This window comes from Corythoichthys intestinalis, chromosome 6 (assembly GCF_030265065.1).
Source record: "Corythoichthys intestinalis isolate RoL2023-P3 chromosome 6, ASM3026506v1, whole genome shotgun sequence".
Lineage (NCBI taxonomy): Eukaryota > Metazoa > Chordata > Actinopteri > Syngnathiformes > Syngnathidae > Corythoichthys > Corythoichthys intestinalis.
In genome coordinates, this window is record NC_080400.1 from 39547913 (window position 1) to 39561299 (window position 13387).

The 13387-nt window shown below is 39.6% G+C and overlaps 1 protein-coding gene across 2 annotated transcripts in view; it reads left to right on the forward strand.

The window, feature by feature from the left end:
• gosr1 (golgi SNAP receptor complex member 1) overlaps window positions 1-13387 on the forward strand; it is a 33955-nt gene that overhangs the window by 257 nt on the left and 20311 nt on the right. For both annotated transcript variants that reach the window (XM_057838578.1, XM_057838579.1), the window contains exons 2-6: window positions 216-327; window positions 509-596; window positions 1087-1194; window positions 1333-1424; window positions 11434-11508. In XM_057838578.1, coding sequence (XP_057694561.1) covers window positions 216-327; window positions 509-596; window positions 1087-1194; window positions 1333-1424; window positions 11434-11508 — 475 coding nt within the window. The remainder of the gene's footprint in view (window positions 1-215; window positions 328-508; window positions 597-1086; window positions 1195-1332; window positions 1425-11433; window positions 11509-13387) is intronic.

A 13387-nucleotide genomic window follows, 5' to 3' on the forward strand; every position in this document is an offset into this window, starting at 1 on the left:
GCTAACCAACCGCTGTCTAAGTAACTTCACGTCATCGTCTCAACAGATTTGTTGTTCGGGTTGTCACGCTCTTAAAAGATGCTCATATTTCGGATGCCTGTTGAACACATATTACTCGAAGTCATTGTGATCAACTTGTCTTGGGTTTCTGTTTTACCAGCCGTAGCTAAATAGTGTTGACGTTGAAACGATTTTTGTGCGTGAATGTGTTTTAGATCTACGAAAGCAGGCTAGGCAGTTGGAGAATGAACTGGACCTGAAGTTGGTCTCCTTCAGTAAGCTATGTACCAGCTACAACACTTCAAGGGATGGACGACGAGGAGATACGTAAGATGACAAGGATGCTCCATAGTCGTCTTCTGCCTTAATGATAATAATAATGAAAGAAATGGAAATTGTCAGTGGTACCCAAGCTTTCTATACCAATATATAATTTTGTTGTAGGCAACTTTGAAATTTTCTCAGCACAATCATGCCAGTTAATCATATATGTGTTTCCGTCCTTCAGGTCTGACACCACACCATTGCTAAATAACTCCACTCAGGACAGGATGTTTGACACCATGTCAGTGGAGATTGAGCAGCTGTTGGATAAGGTAAGTAGTAAATACCAATCACCACTCACTTTTATTAAGTTTGGAAATGTACATGGAATCTAAAAAAATGAGTTAACTCCAAATATGCAATAAACATATTTTAAATACTCTCTGGAGAAGAAACACATGTAATGTTATATTATTTTTAAACTAACTGTAATCTTTATTTTTTACTTGGTTGTTTATTTTATAATTGAAAATTTTGTATTGAAGGTGTTGATCCAACGGTATTGAACCGCATGTAAAATACTGTATAAAATAATTATCACAAATCAAAACCTTGAAATTATATACATTAGTCATTCTTTGACCCCACAAAATTGACAATCACTGTACTTGAGATATCCTAGCAGTATGTTGCACATCCTTTGATATGTATTATTAAAAATTGCACATCTACTACTACACAATTTTTAGAATTTCAGTCGAGTTCTTTTGCTTTGTTTGTTTTCAAATGTCTATTTTAATGATACTGCTATGACTTTGTCAGCTGACTTCAGTAAATGACAAGATGGCAGAGTACACCAATTCCCCGGGCACAACTTCTTTAAATGCTGCACTCATGCACACCCTCCAGAGGCACAGAGACATCCTACAGGTTGGCAAACTCGTTCCCGTTTTACAATTAGTTAGGTTGAATAGCTTCACTAAATACATACATGTAAACATGCACACATATTGTAATGATTTTTTTTCTTCTCATCTTTACTCTGATTTTTCAATTTCCATGTCCCAGGATTACACACATGAATTCCACAAAACCAAAGGCAACTTCTTAGCCATTCGAGAGCGTGAAGACCTATTAGGATCTGTCAGAAAGGACATTGAGTAAGTCAATTACCATGAAGCTTTGCTGGTCATGTGCTACTGTTGGAGAGAGTTCATGATCTATCGAAACCGCCTGATTTGATAATTTTACTGGGCCAGTTTTGTCATTTGCACTACTTTGGGCCATGACTGGGCCAAGAAAGAAACGGGGGCTCAATTTAGTACCTTTTAACGTTGCACTGAGCTTAGTGTACTGCGTTGCTGCTGCAATAAGTATAATTACGTCCACAGAACACATGGAACGGACTGCCTGAACCAAAATTGTGCAAAGGTAGTGTGTACTTAACGACACAAACTACAACTCCGGAAAGTTCCCATTAGAAAGAAACCCTGAGGATGTGAGGAAAATGTTAATTCGACTAGATGGTGCCACTTGATCACCTTTTATTACCAGTGGGATCGTTGAACCTTGACATCCACTTGGCCTGGACTTACAACAGTATTCAGTCTCTTTGCATGACGAAAGTGTGTCCTGTTCTATGATTGGCTTAGCTGTTAGTGAGTGTATTGGAACGCTCCATCAGACCATGACTCATGTCATTTGCTTTATAATGGCTTATTGATCTTGCAGCCGCAAGCATACGGTGAGCACTGCAGGATTTGTATTGATTGCCTAAATCCATTGTGTAATGCAGACTTCCTTTAGCTGCCTCATACCTGTGTAAGCCTAATGCCAAAATAATTTCATGTTCTCCTATGGTTTTTGAAAGCACTAATCAGACTTTTAATCTAGCAGTGCCGTGCCAGATTTAATTCAATTTAATTAACTGTGTCAATACACACAAGAAATCGAGTTATCATGCGCCACCTCACGAACAACATGAGGGAGGATAACAAGACTGGAGGCATTTTTAAGAGGTGATGCAGCAGATGAATCGCCAGTGTATCACAAAAGGGAGTACACTTCTCGCATTTCTGCAGATATTTAAGTATATCTTTTCATGGGACAACACTGACAAAATGACACTTAAACACAATGAAAAGTAGTCCGTGTGCAACTTATATAATAGTTAATTTATTTTCCCCTCGAAATAACTCAAAATATAGCCCTGTGTTTCCCACAGGATTTTAGGAGACTGTGGTGGGAGGGTCTCTGACCATAGGATTTTTTGAAACTGTGGTGGTGGGCTGCATCGGAGTCGGACAGCCACACCATGTCGTGCCACGGCGATTTTTTTTTTTTTTTTCATTATTTTTTTCCCCCCAAGAAGAACCATAACAAAGATATATTTGAAATATTTCATTAGCTAGGCTAATGTTATAGCTCTCAGCTACGGTACATGTATGTAAAATGCGTTGCTGATTACAGCTACGTTACCCTATGTAATAATGCGACTTTTTTTCTCGTAGCAATAGTACAACTTACATCTCGTAGTGACTCAGGGTTGGCAACCCAAACTGTTGAAAGAGCCATATTTGACCCCCCCCCCCCAAAAAAACTGATACAGTATGTCTGGAGCAGCAAAAAATTAAAAGCCTTGTACAAGCCTTATAATTATCAATACTAGCTATATTAGCCTATTATAAAAATGACTAAGTTGGCTAGAAATACATAATTAGCCTTCATGATTAAATGTTTATTTTCCCTGCAGTGGATCCTATAGCGCACCACGTGACTACTCTGTTGTACGATGACACCACAAGTTTAACTTCATTACAATATTAATGAATTGAAAGAATGTTTGTATCATGTTTGTCCTCCTAGAAATACTATTAAAACAAAAAATATATTTCCGTCCCCATTTTTTTCCATAAAAAAAAAAAAAAAAAAAAAAGCTCCGAAGCAGCACTAAAGAGCCGCATGCGGCCCAAGAGCCGCGGGTTTCAGACCGCCGTCGTAGCCCTCCTTTTTATTTGACCCTCATAAGTACTACATTACCACAACAATAACAGTCCTTCTGTCAACTGACCCATTTACAGGACTGGGGGAATTCTAATGGCCGTGTAAAGAGTTTTTCTTGATTCGGTGAGAAGGTGAATAGTTTTTTCCCCGTTGTTCGTGAACTAAATTTCCACACAAACGCACATCGAGGCACCATTAACTTAGCAAGGATAGGTATGAGAGTCATTTTTCGAGTGTCCCAGAGCTCTCGAAATTGGGGGGGCGCATTTATCCAACTCCTGTCTGAAGTTGGCGCGTCGGTGTTGTGCCGAAAAATAGCCACTCCACGCGAAATGTCCCCCCGACGGGAGCGCCCACACGTCACTCGTACAAACAGCCTTTTCTTACCAATCGATGGACACGGAAACGACGTTCTTGTACCGTGAATATGTATAATTTTACTCTGCTTGAACTAATAAATACTTTACTGTGACCAACGCTCTGAAAATAGAGCAAGGCTTTATTTTGGGCCCCGCCTCTCCGCGCAAGTTCAATCAAAGTTTGCTTTCCGTCCAAGACGGCCGTCCACCGCTCACTTTCGCCGAAAAGTCCGATCCAAACTATTGTAATGCCCCGGATATGGGGAAGAAGGAGAGAAGTCTGTATCTGCTTACCCACTTGATTGTGGTAACAATAATAAAGAAAAACAATAACAAAATAACAGCGGGCTGCTAAGACATGCGACCGCAATCTCTCGCTATCTCGCTCGTTCTCCCATTCTTCCTACTCGTTCCCCTTGCGTCTCTTAAATAAATAAATAAATAAAATACTACTCTAAAATGCTGCTCTCGCTCGCGCGGGTAGTAGAGTGGAGTGGGCTACAGCTGTGTAATCGGCTGACTGACGCATCTGATTAGTTTTGGGTTTTTTTCCCGGCGTTGGGGGGGCAAACGAGACTGTGGCGGGCCGCCACAGTCTCGTTCATTGGTGAGAAACACTGTAGCCATTAATATCTAAATCCCTGGCAACAAAAGTGAGTACACCCCTTAGTGAAAGGTTGTCAATATTAATCAATACAACATGTCAACTGTCAATATTTTGTGTGGCCACCACTATTATCCAGAACTGTCTTTACTCTCCTGGGCATGGAGTTGACCAGAGCTTCACAGGTTGCCACTGGAGTGCTCTTCCACTCCTCCATGACGATGTTGCGGAGCTGCCGAATATTTGAGACTTTGCGCACCTCCACCTTCTGCCTGAGGAGCCTCCAAAGATGTTCTATTGGGTTCAAGTCTGGAGACAGGCTTGGTCAGTCCATCACTTTTACCCTCAGCCTCTTCAGTAAAGCAGTGGTTATCTTGGAGGTGTGTTTAGGGTCATTGTCATGCTGGAACACTGCCCTGTGACCCAGTTTCTGGAGGGAGGGGATCATGCTCTGCTGCAGTATTTCACAGTACATGTTGGCGTTCATGTTTCCCTCAATGGAATGTAACTCTCCAACACCTGCAGCACTCATGCAGCCCTAGACCATGATATTCCCACCACCATGCTTGACTTTTGGCATGACACACTTATCTTTGTACTCCTCACCTGGTCGCCGCTAGACAACCTTGAGACTATTGGAACCAAACAAATTAATCTTCGTCTCATCAGACCATAGGACATGGTTCCAGTAATCCATGTGCTTTGTTGTCATGTCTTCAGCAAACTGTTTGCGGGCTTTCTTGTGTGCCGTCTTCAGAAGAGGCTGCCCGCTTGGGTGACAGCCATGCACACCAATTTGATGTAGAGTGTGGCGGATGGTCTAAGCACTAACAGGCTGACCCCCCACCTCTTTAATCTCTTCAACAATACTGACAGTACTCCTGCGACGAGCTTTCAAAGAAAGCATTTGGATGTGAGGCTCAGCACGTGCGCTCAGCTTCTTTGGATGACCAACCCGAAGCCTGTCTGAGTGGACCCTGCTCTTTTAAAACACTGGATGATCTTAGCCACTCTGCTGCAGCTCAGTTTCAGGGTGTTGACAATCTTCTTGTAGCCTTGGCCATCTTCATGTAGCGCAACAATACGTCTTTCAAGCTCTTCAGAGAGTTCTTTGCCATGTGGTGCCATGTTGGAACTTTCAGTGATCAGTATGAGAGAGTGTGAGAGCTGTACTACAAATATGAACAAACCTGCTCCCTATGCACACCTGGACCTAGTAACACTAACGAGTCACATGACATTTTGGAGGGAAAATGAAAAGCAGTACTCAATTTGGACATTTAGGGATATAGTTTCTAAGGGGTGTACTCACTTTTGTTGCCTGGGGTTTAGATATTTATGGCTATATTTTGAGTTATTTTGAGGGGAAAACCAATTAACTCTATTATATAAGTTGCACACGGACTATTTTTCATTGTGTCAAAATGTCATTTTGTCAGTGTTGTCCCATGAAAAGATATACTTAAATATCTGCAGAAATGAGAGGGGTGTACTCACTTTTGTTATACAGTGTAATGTAGACAGAAGAGCCTGTGGCTTTAACTAGATGCTTTAACGTTTGATGACTAATGTTGTGGGTGGCTGATAATGGGTAAACTATATATTTGGGAAATCAATTACTCCATAATCATAAGCCTAAGTAAAGCTTATTACATTCTTCATATCTGTATTACAAGGGGGTTTACGATTTGTTTTAACAAGATTCAATTCATGGTACAATTTGGTGTTTCAGGTTTGATCAAATGTATTATTGAACAAAGTGATTCGAAATGATTCAGTGGTTGAAATCGAGTAACCGTCAAGCCAAAACTTTGACCAAAGCCACTGAAATAGTGCGCACTATTGACTTTTTCAGTGCCAACTATAAGAAAACTTACAACTAGTTCAAATGTTGAATTCCGACAACATCCTCTTAACTGCCAATCAAAATGGATTCGACATCAATCAGCAACAACGGTGGCTTATATTGAAAAATAAAATCCAACCAGTATTCCTGAAGGTTGAACTACTGCCCGTAATTTAAATTAAAGAAATTAAGCCATTTTAAAATTTTAATTGTAAGTGGTTAGTCACTTGAATAATAATTCACTTACGATTTTTTTTTTTTTTTTAATCCACGTCAACTGATCAACATGATCTGACTGCAAAGCACTTCTCTGCATGTTCATTGTGTCACCAGCAATTTTGACATGTAACCTGAGAAAGTGATCATGCTATGGTGCTTTTATTCTGACAGTCAGATTACACTCACAAACACGATGGTAGTTTGATTACAATAATTGCTATATTAATCTGCTGGGACAAACTTTTTTGTTTTACGTGAGCTTGCGTGGCATCAGCGGTGGTTCATCCATAGGTCATACATTGGCACATGACGAGTAAAACGGCAAGCAACTTGTATAGTTGGACAAAATAATGAAAACCCCTTAAAAAAATCAACAAAACTAATTTAATATGGTTAGGTCTGCCTTTTGCGAAAATTATAGCCGCAATTCTCCGAGGTATTGATTCATACAACTTGTAAATTGTTTCCAAAGGAATTCTAAGCCATTCTACATTTAGAATACCCTTTTAGAGACGCGGGCGGTGGAAATCAATGCCCTAATTGAATCTCCAAAACTGACCATAAATGCTCAATAATCTTGAGGTGTGGGGATTGTGCCATCCACATGAGATGCTCAACTTCATTAGAGTGTTCCTCATGCCATTCTTTAACAATTATGTTCAATGATTATGATGCAAAAATATTAGGTGTTTCCATTATTTTGTCCACCCCCTGTATCTCAGACTTTGCTAAACAAAGTGTTTGTGACACAAACTAGAGCATAAAACACCTGCTCACCATCTTCTCAAAACAATCCACCAGTCAGTGACGACATGAAGTTGGCCTGCCAATTTAATGGAACAACACCTAGTAAAAATGTATAGTGTATAAATTCATGTAAATGATGGTTGCTCAAAAAATCTAAATATGCAAATCAAGTTCTTATGATTATGATAAAGGAGAACATTTTTAATTGCAAAAATGACACACTTCAAAGGTGCTGCCATTTTGTGACGAATGTGATCTAGGTCTTACCTATGCTCATTTGTGCTCAAAGTAAATTTCGGACTATGAGCCAAGATGTGTCAGAATACCAGACAAGGCTGTGGGCTTATCGGTTTTGTGCTACGAAGCAAAACAAAATGGTGGATGAAATTCCTCACTCAACTCAGATAGTTCTAGTGATGAGTATTTCTTAATTATGTGTTGGAAAGCCAAGAGGGCTGCAGGCTAACAGTTTGAGCTGTGCCAACCCTTGGATTTAGTGTCTTCATTGGGAGAAGAATCAGTGTGTCAGTCAAAACAAAAGATACGAAAACATCAATGTGGGGACAACAAATGGTTTATCATACTTCCACTCTGCGCGATACAACATTAGAAGGCACTGTTGGCGCACATGACGTATGACGCTGATAGACTCGAAAACCAATTAAAAAAAAAAAAAAAAAGGCTCTCTTTTTCAAGTTACCATTACCGGTTAAGGCTGAACCAACTAATTAATTAAATCGATTAATAAATTAGTTGCCAATGAATTTCATAATCGATTTTTGCCGGCTACTGTGAGCAGTACTGTTTGGGTCCTTGTTTGTGTGTAATGCAGTACTTCACAATTATTTACTGTTGCGTCCTCGCAGGAAGTTAATGTCAGTAAATATAAGTAAATATCATTTCTCAATAAAGTTATTATAGCCACACCTCTGCATAACATTGTTTCCTTGTTAACATTAAAGAATACAATAAATTACAATAAAGTATAACTTTATTAACATTGTTTTTGTAACAGAAAAGACTCAAAGCGTATCAATTTGCCAGAGTTAAAAAAAAAAAAAAAAAAAAAAAAAAACACTAAGGCATGTTTTTTGACAATTTGATACTGAAAAATAAAATGAATAAACGATAAATTCAAATTGATCAAGTCAGATACAAGTAGGGTTGGCTCCAGCTCAACCTTGATCCTAAAGCAGGGGTGTCCAAACTCTTTAACATAGGGCTGCAGTGGGCACTGGATTTCATTCCAGCAAAACAGGGCACTTTTGCACCGATCTGTTTCCTTACAAGTGTAATCAGTTGATTGCAGTCAGGTGCTGCTTGTTTTAGCAGAAACTTCATTAGTTAAACTGTCTGTGCTTGATTGGTAGGAAGAAAAACTAGGACCCACAGCTGCCCTTGAAGACCAGTTTGGACACCCCTGTCCTAAAGTGAACATAGTGGTACAATTGTTGGATACATCAGCAGCTATCATTTTGACAGACAGGGGGCAGTAAAATTCCTCAGGATATCTTTTTGGGTTCTGGTACTAACGTTTATAAAATAGCTGTCATCTCATTTTTGTGAAAACACATCAGGTAAGCAAGCACTGCACTGTTTATTTGCACAGCATAGTTAGATTCTTATCATGAAAATTAATTTTGGTGCATGTGTGCTCACAAACATACTGTGAATGTCGTTGTTCCATTTGCAATAGTAAAATGAAATGGGCAAACGGCTCCTGCTTTTAATGTCGCTCCCAAGAAATTACAGCATTGTTGCTCTTTTTAAAAAGTCTTGCTTCATAATTTCTGCTTATAAATGCTCACCACAGTGGGTGCACTATCACACTATTTCTATTCATTACCTTTTGGTGGAGTGTTGGAAAATAAATGGGTACAGTTCCAATACATTGTCTGCATACATGTTTTCGTGCCACCCCTCAAACTATTTCTTCTTCTCTTTTGCTGCGTGAGGGTGGGGCTGACTTAAATGACCAGAAACCGATGAGAGCACAGTAGCAGCTGCTGACAAATGGCTAGCATCACAGAATTGGACGTTTGATGCAACTGGTATTAAAATGCAATTCATGAAGGGGGAAACTGAGCCCTCCTTTTTATTTTATTATGGTAGTGCTATTAAACGTGCACACAACTCACTCACCTATATTTGTCACTGTTTCATGCATAAGGTAAGTGAAAATGAGTGTGCAAGTGAAGCATATTATCATTACATACTTTGAGTGTGGAGCTAGTCCTAAACAAGTTGTATATATTTGTAAATATTCCAGTGTACCCATTTTTAGTAGCTATATTTGGTTTGGTCCTACAATAAAGGAGTGAATCACATTTAAAAGCTTGCACAATTAACATTGTGTATTGTACCGGTTTTCCATCTGTAGGACTCTTTTGAATTTACCATTTGGAATCACTCATTTGTTGTTTTCTAGCCAGTGGCAATGCGGTTGGACATTTCCTCTCACGCCTCTGTCATATTAAAGCCTTCCTACTGGTAGACCACAGGAAGGCTTTTAATGTGAACGCGGTTAAAGGATATTGGCACATGCTGTTATCTCAATATGTTTCCCAGAAGTTCAATATTGATTCTGCAAATCCTTTAAATGTGTACCATATTTTTCGGACTATAAGTCGCAGTTTTTTTTCATAGTTTGACTGGGGTGCGACTTATACTCTGGAGCGACTTATGTGTTAAATTTTAACACATTATTATATTGTTTCACATGTTATTTTGGTGTTTTGGAGTGACACCGATGGTTTGGTAAACTTGTTAGCATGTTCTTTATGCTATAGTTAGCTGAATAACTTTTAATAGCTGTGTTACGTTAACATAACACGTTCGCAATTCGTTGTTCATGCATCATGTAACATTATCATACTGTACACTTATTCAGCATGTTGTTCTCTATTGGATTTTTATTTTAAATTGCTTTTCAAGATGATATATCTGTTCTATGTGTTGGATTTTATCAAGTAAATTTCCCCCCAAAATGCGACTTAAATACTCCGGTGCGACTTATGTTTTTTCCCTCTTCGTTGGGCATTTTATGGTTGGTGCGACTTCTACTCAGGTGCGACTCAGTCCGGAAAACACGGTAGTTACTTCTTGCCAATGAAAGTTAGCTCAAGTAGCATCTGCCATTTAGGCTCAACTTGAAATAATGTGCAATTGTGTAACACAAGTTAAGACACTTGGAAGATGAGGTCGGATAACATTACTCAGCCCTACTGCCAAGCACCATTTAGCATTCAACCAATTGAAGAAAATATTTGAGTGAAACATATTGAGGATGTGCCTTAAAAGATTCACAAAGTCAGATTTTGAATAAGCTTCTTGATCCCACAGTGAATAATTCGCATGCCACCTTCCTTAATAATTTAAAGCATCACCCTGTGGCAACAGGAAATGACTCGGTAGTGCCACAGTCAACCTAATGTCTCTCACTGAGATTGTTTGGGGATTTAAGCATCTGCTCCATGCCTTTCACTTGATAGGCCTAACTCTGGGGCCGTTTACATGGAGATGCTGCTACAACAATCCGCAACATTTGTGTTCTGGATTGGCCTTGCTTTTTGACAGGGACGATTTATCCGGAGAACAAACACTCAAGCTTTCGATTGTGGGCTCCAGAGTGGAATGATTCGATTGCAAGGCTTTCTCTGTAGTCTTATTAACAGAAACCACAAGTGACATTACATACATCATGTCCTTTTGCGTATGCGCAGTTGCCGTTAATGGTGACACTCTCATGCTGTGTATCCTGCAACATTTGATCACATTGTTTTGTTTTTTATACCGGAACCATCATGTTGTCCGTGGAAATTAATTAAAAAATTGTGACAAATATTACTACGTATAAGACAGATACACACAATAGTAGTTTTCGTCTCACAACCACAGTAGGTCGCAGGACTTTTTGTAAACACACTATTGAACACAATGGCTAAGCGTCGACGGGCACGTTCGCTCAGCTTGCCTGGCTCAACATGCTCGGTCCTCTGCCACTGCCCCCCACACTTAAGGCTTGCTTATCCATGCTGCTTCGTCATGCTAAACATTGTCAGTTGTCTGCACTGACAACCTGAGGCTAGGAGGATTTTGTCAAGGGAAGTGTATTTGCAGTCATGTTGCAAAGCTGCACTGTCCCTACTAAATGGCATGAATACTACGTCGTCTTTACGAGGAGTTGCAGCGTCGTTCGAACAGAGATCAAAACTGAGCTCAGAGCTTTGTGTGGACACAAATATCTAATGAAGCGTTTTCTGTTGATTCAGTCGAAGCATTTCTGTATTCGGCCCCTTTCTCATTATCTAAAACAAGCAAACCAGTGTTAAATTGCTCCAAATAGTTTTTTGTCCACATTTAAGGAGTGTCTTTTGCCTTCTCCCCCCTAGAATGTATAAAAGTGGTTCTGGGGTGAACAACAGAAGAACAGAGCTGTTTCTGAAGGAACATGAGCACTTAAGAAAGTAAGTTTCCACCACGTTACCCGTCAATTGTCTTATTTAAGATGAGTTGGTTTGTATTTATCTGCATTGATCAGTTGACCTGACTTCTGCCTTGAGTGGAGACTTGACCTTCCACGTCTTAACAACATGCTGTCTTGACACAATTATTTTAACCATCAATATTGTACAAAAATGCAATGTTATAGCCCTTAACAGTACGTCATCGGGAGCGCTTCGGAATCCATATTTAAAATGAAAATGATAAAAATCATGCAATGGAATACTGTGCATAACACTTACCAGTAGGGATGCAACGATACAGTTAAGTCACGGTTCAGTACGATTTTCGATACGAGGGACACTATTTTCGATTCGATTCAATACATTTAATGCCCTGAAACAAACATTTATTATATATTGTTTTATTTTTTTTATTTTGCTAACAAACAAACAAAAATAACAATGCCATCATATAAACATGCATTTTTGTGCGTTATATTTATGTGCTTAATTCTTACTGATCTGAAGAGATTTTTTATAAAAGTGCTCAGAAGAATCTTCACTGTTGTAAAGTGAGGCGGGGCACACTGTTAATTGCTACTGCTCTTACCACGAGCAAAACCTCCTATTTGTGGTCTGAGTCCATCTGTGTTACGTACTGAATTAGCAATATTTACAGCATTACCTATAGTCACTGGTATGGAGTGATTTGGCCTGCTTAACTTCCATTCAGTCATGGCGTTTTTTAATTCATCGATGTAGTATATGGACAACGCGTCCCATGATCACTCTGGGCTCACGCAGCCAATGGCATGGGACTTGGGAGGATCTAGCGTAGCACAGGTTGCTATTTGATGATATCTAGTTTGTGCGCACGAGTGTTGTCGGGCATTGAAAAAGTTAACAAACTCCACAGCAGTCACATCTGCTCATTACTGCACAACACCAGCATTTGACAATCGACGTTCTTAAACAGGACGAGCGCTCTTAATTTGCCACTCATTGTTCATCATGTAACTGTAGCTCTCAGTGTCGTCCCGGGGTGTCCAACTGTCTATTGTCAAAGCGAGGTTTGACATTGTTATTGTTATAAATATCCGTAAAGACAGTCTTTGTTAAATATGTACGAGTGAGGATAGCATATCCGCTCACCCAAAATGCTGCCAAACAACGGATCTGGACGACATTGAAGCCGGCAAGCTGCCTCAAGTTTCTGTCTTTCCTCACGAGCAATGATTCTCGTGCGCCACAGCTCCCACATTTCAGGCAGTTTGGGGGAGGAGTGGAGCAGGGGGGCTGCTAGCGGCAGAGTTTGTTTTTTCAAGGCAAAGCTGCGCCGGACATTTTAGCGAGAGAGACCACAAAAATAAATTCGGAAAATACATTTTGGGAGCTTTTCATTTTGATCGAATGTTTTTGCGTATTGAATCGAAGAGGGTGTATCCAACGGTTCAATATAAAACCAATTATTGTTGCATCCTTACTTACCAGTGAATTAGTGTAAATTGCTACAAGTGTTTCTTTCTAGTAGAAATTTTGCTTGCTCTGACCAATCGGTCAGAAGACTAACAAATTCTTATATTATTAAAGGCCAGCTCGCTACGGCAAACCTGATATCTGATTGGCTAAAGAAACGGTCCCATTTTTTTATATATGTCGAATGAGTCTGCCTGAACACTACAAATACTTTCTCTTGTATCGTCACAATGATCCTTTTGCAAAAAGAAACGATTTGATTTTCTTCTGCAAATGCTAGTAGAGTACATACAATCACCATTCTGGCAGATGAAATTATCCTTCTAAACCAATACCCATACTCTAGGGCTTCACTTAACTTTAAATGAGAGGAAATAGAAAAGTAAAGCTCGTCGTTTATCAAGTTATACTCGATTGATTGACA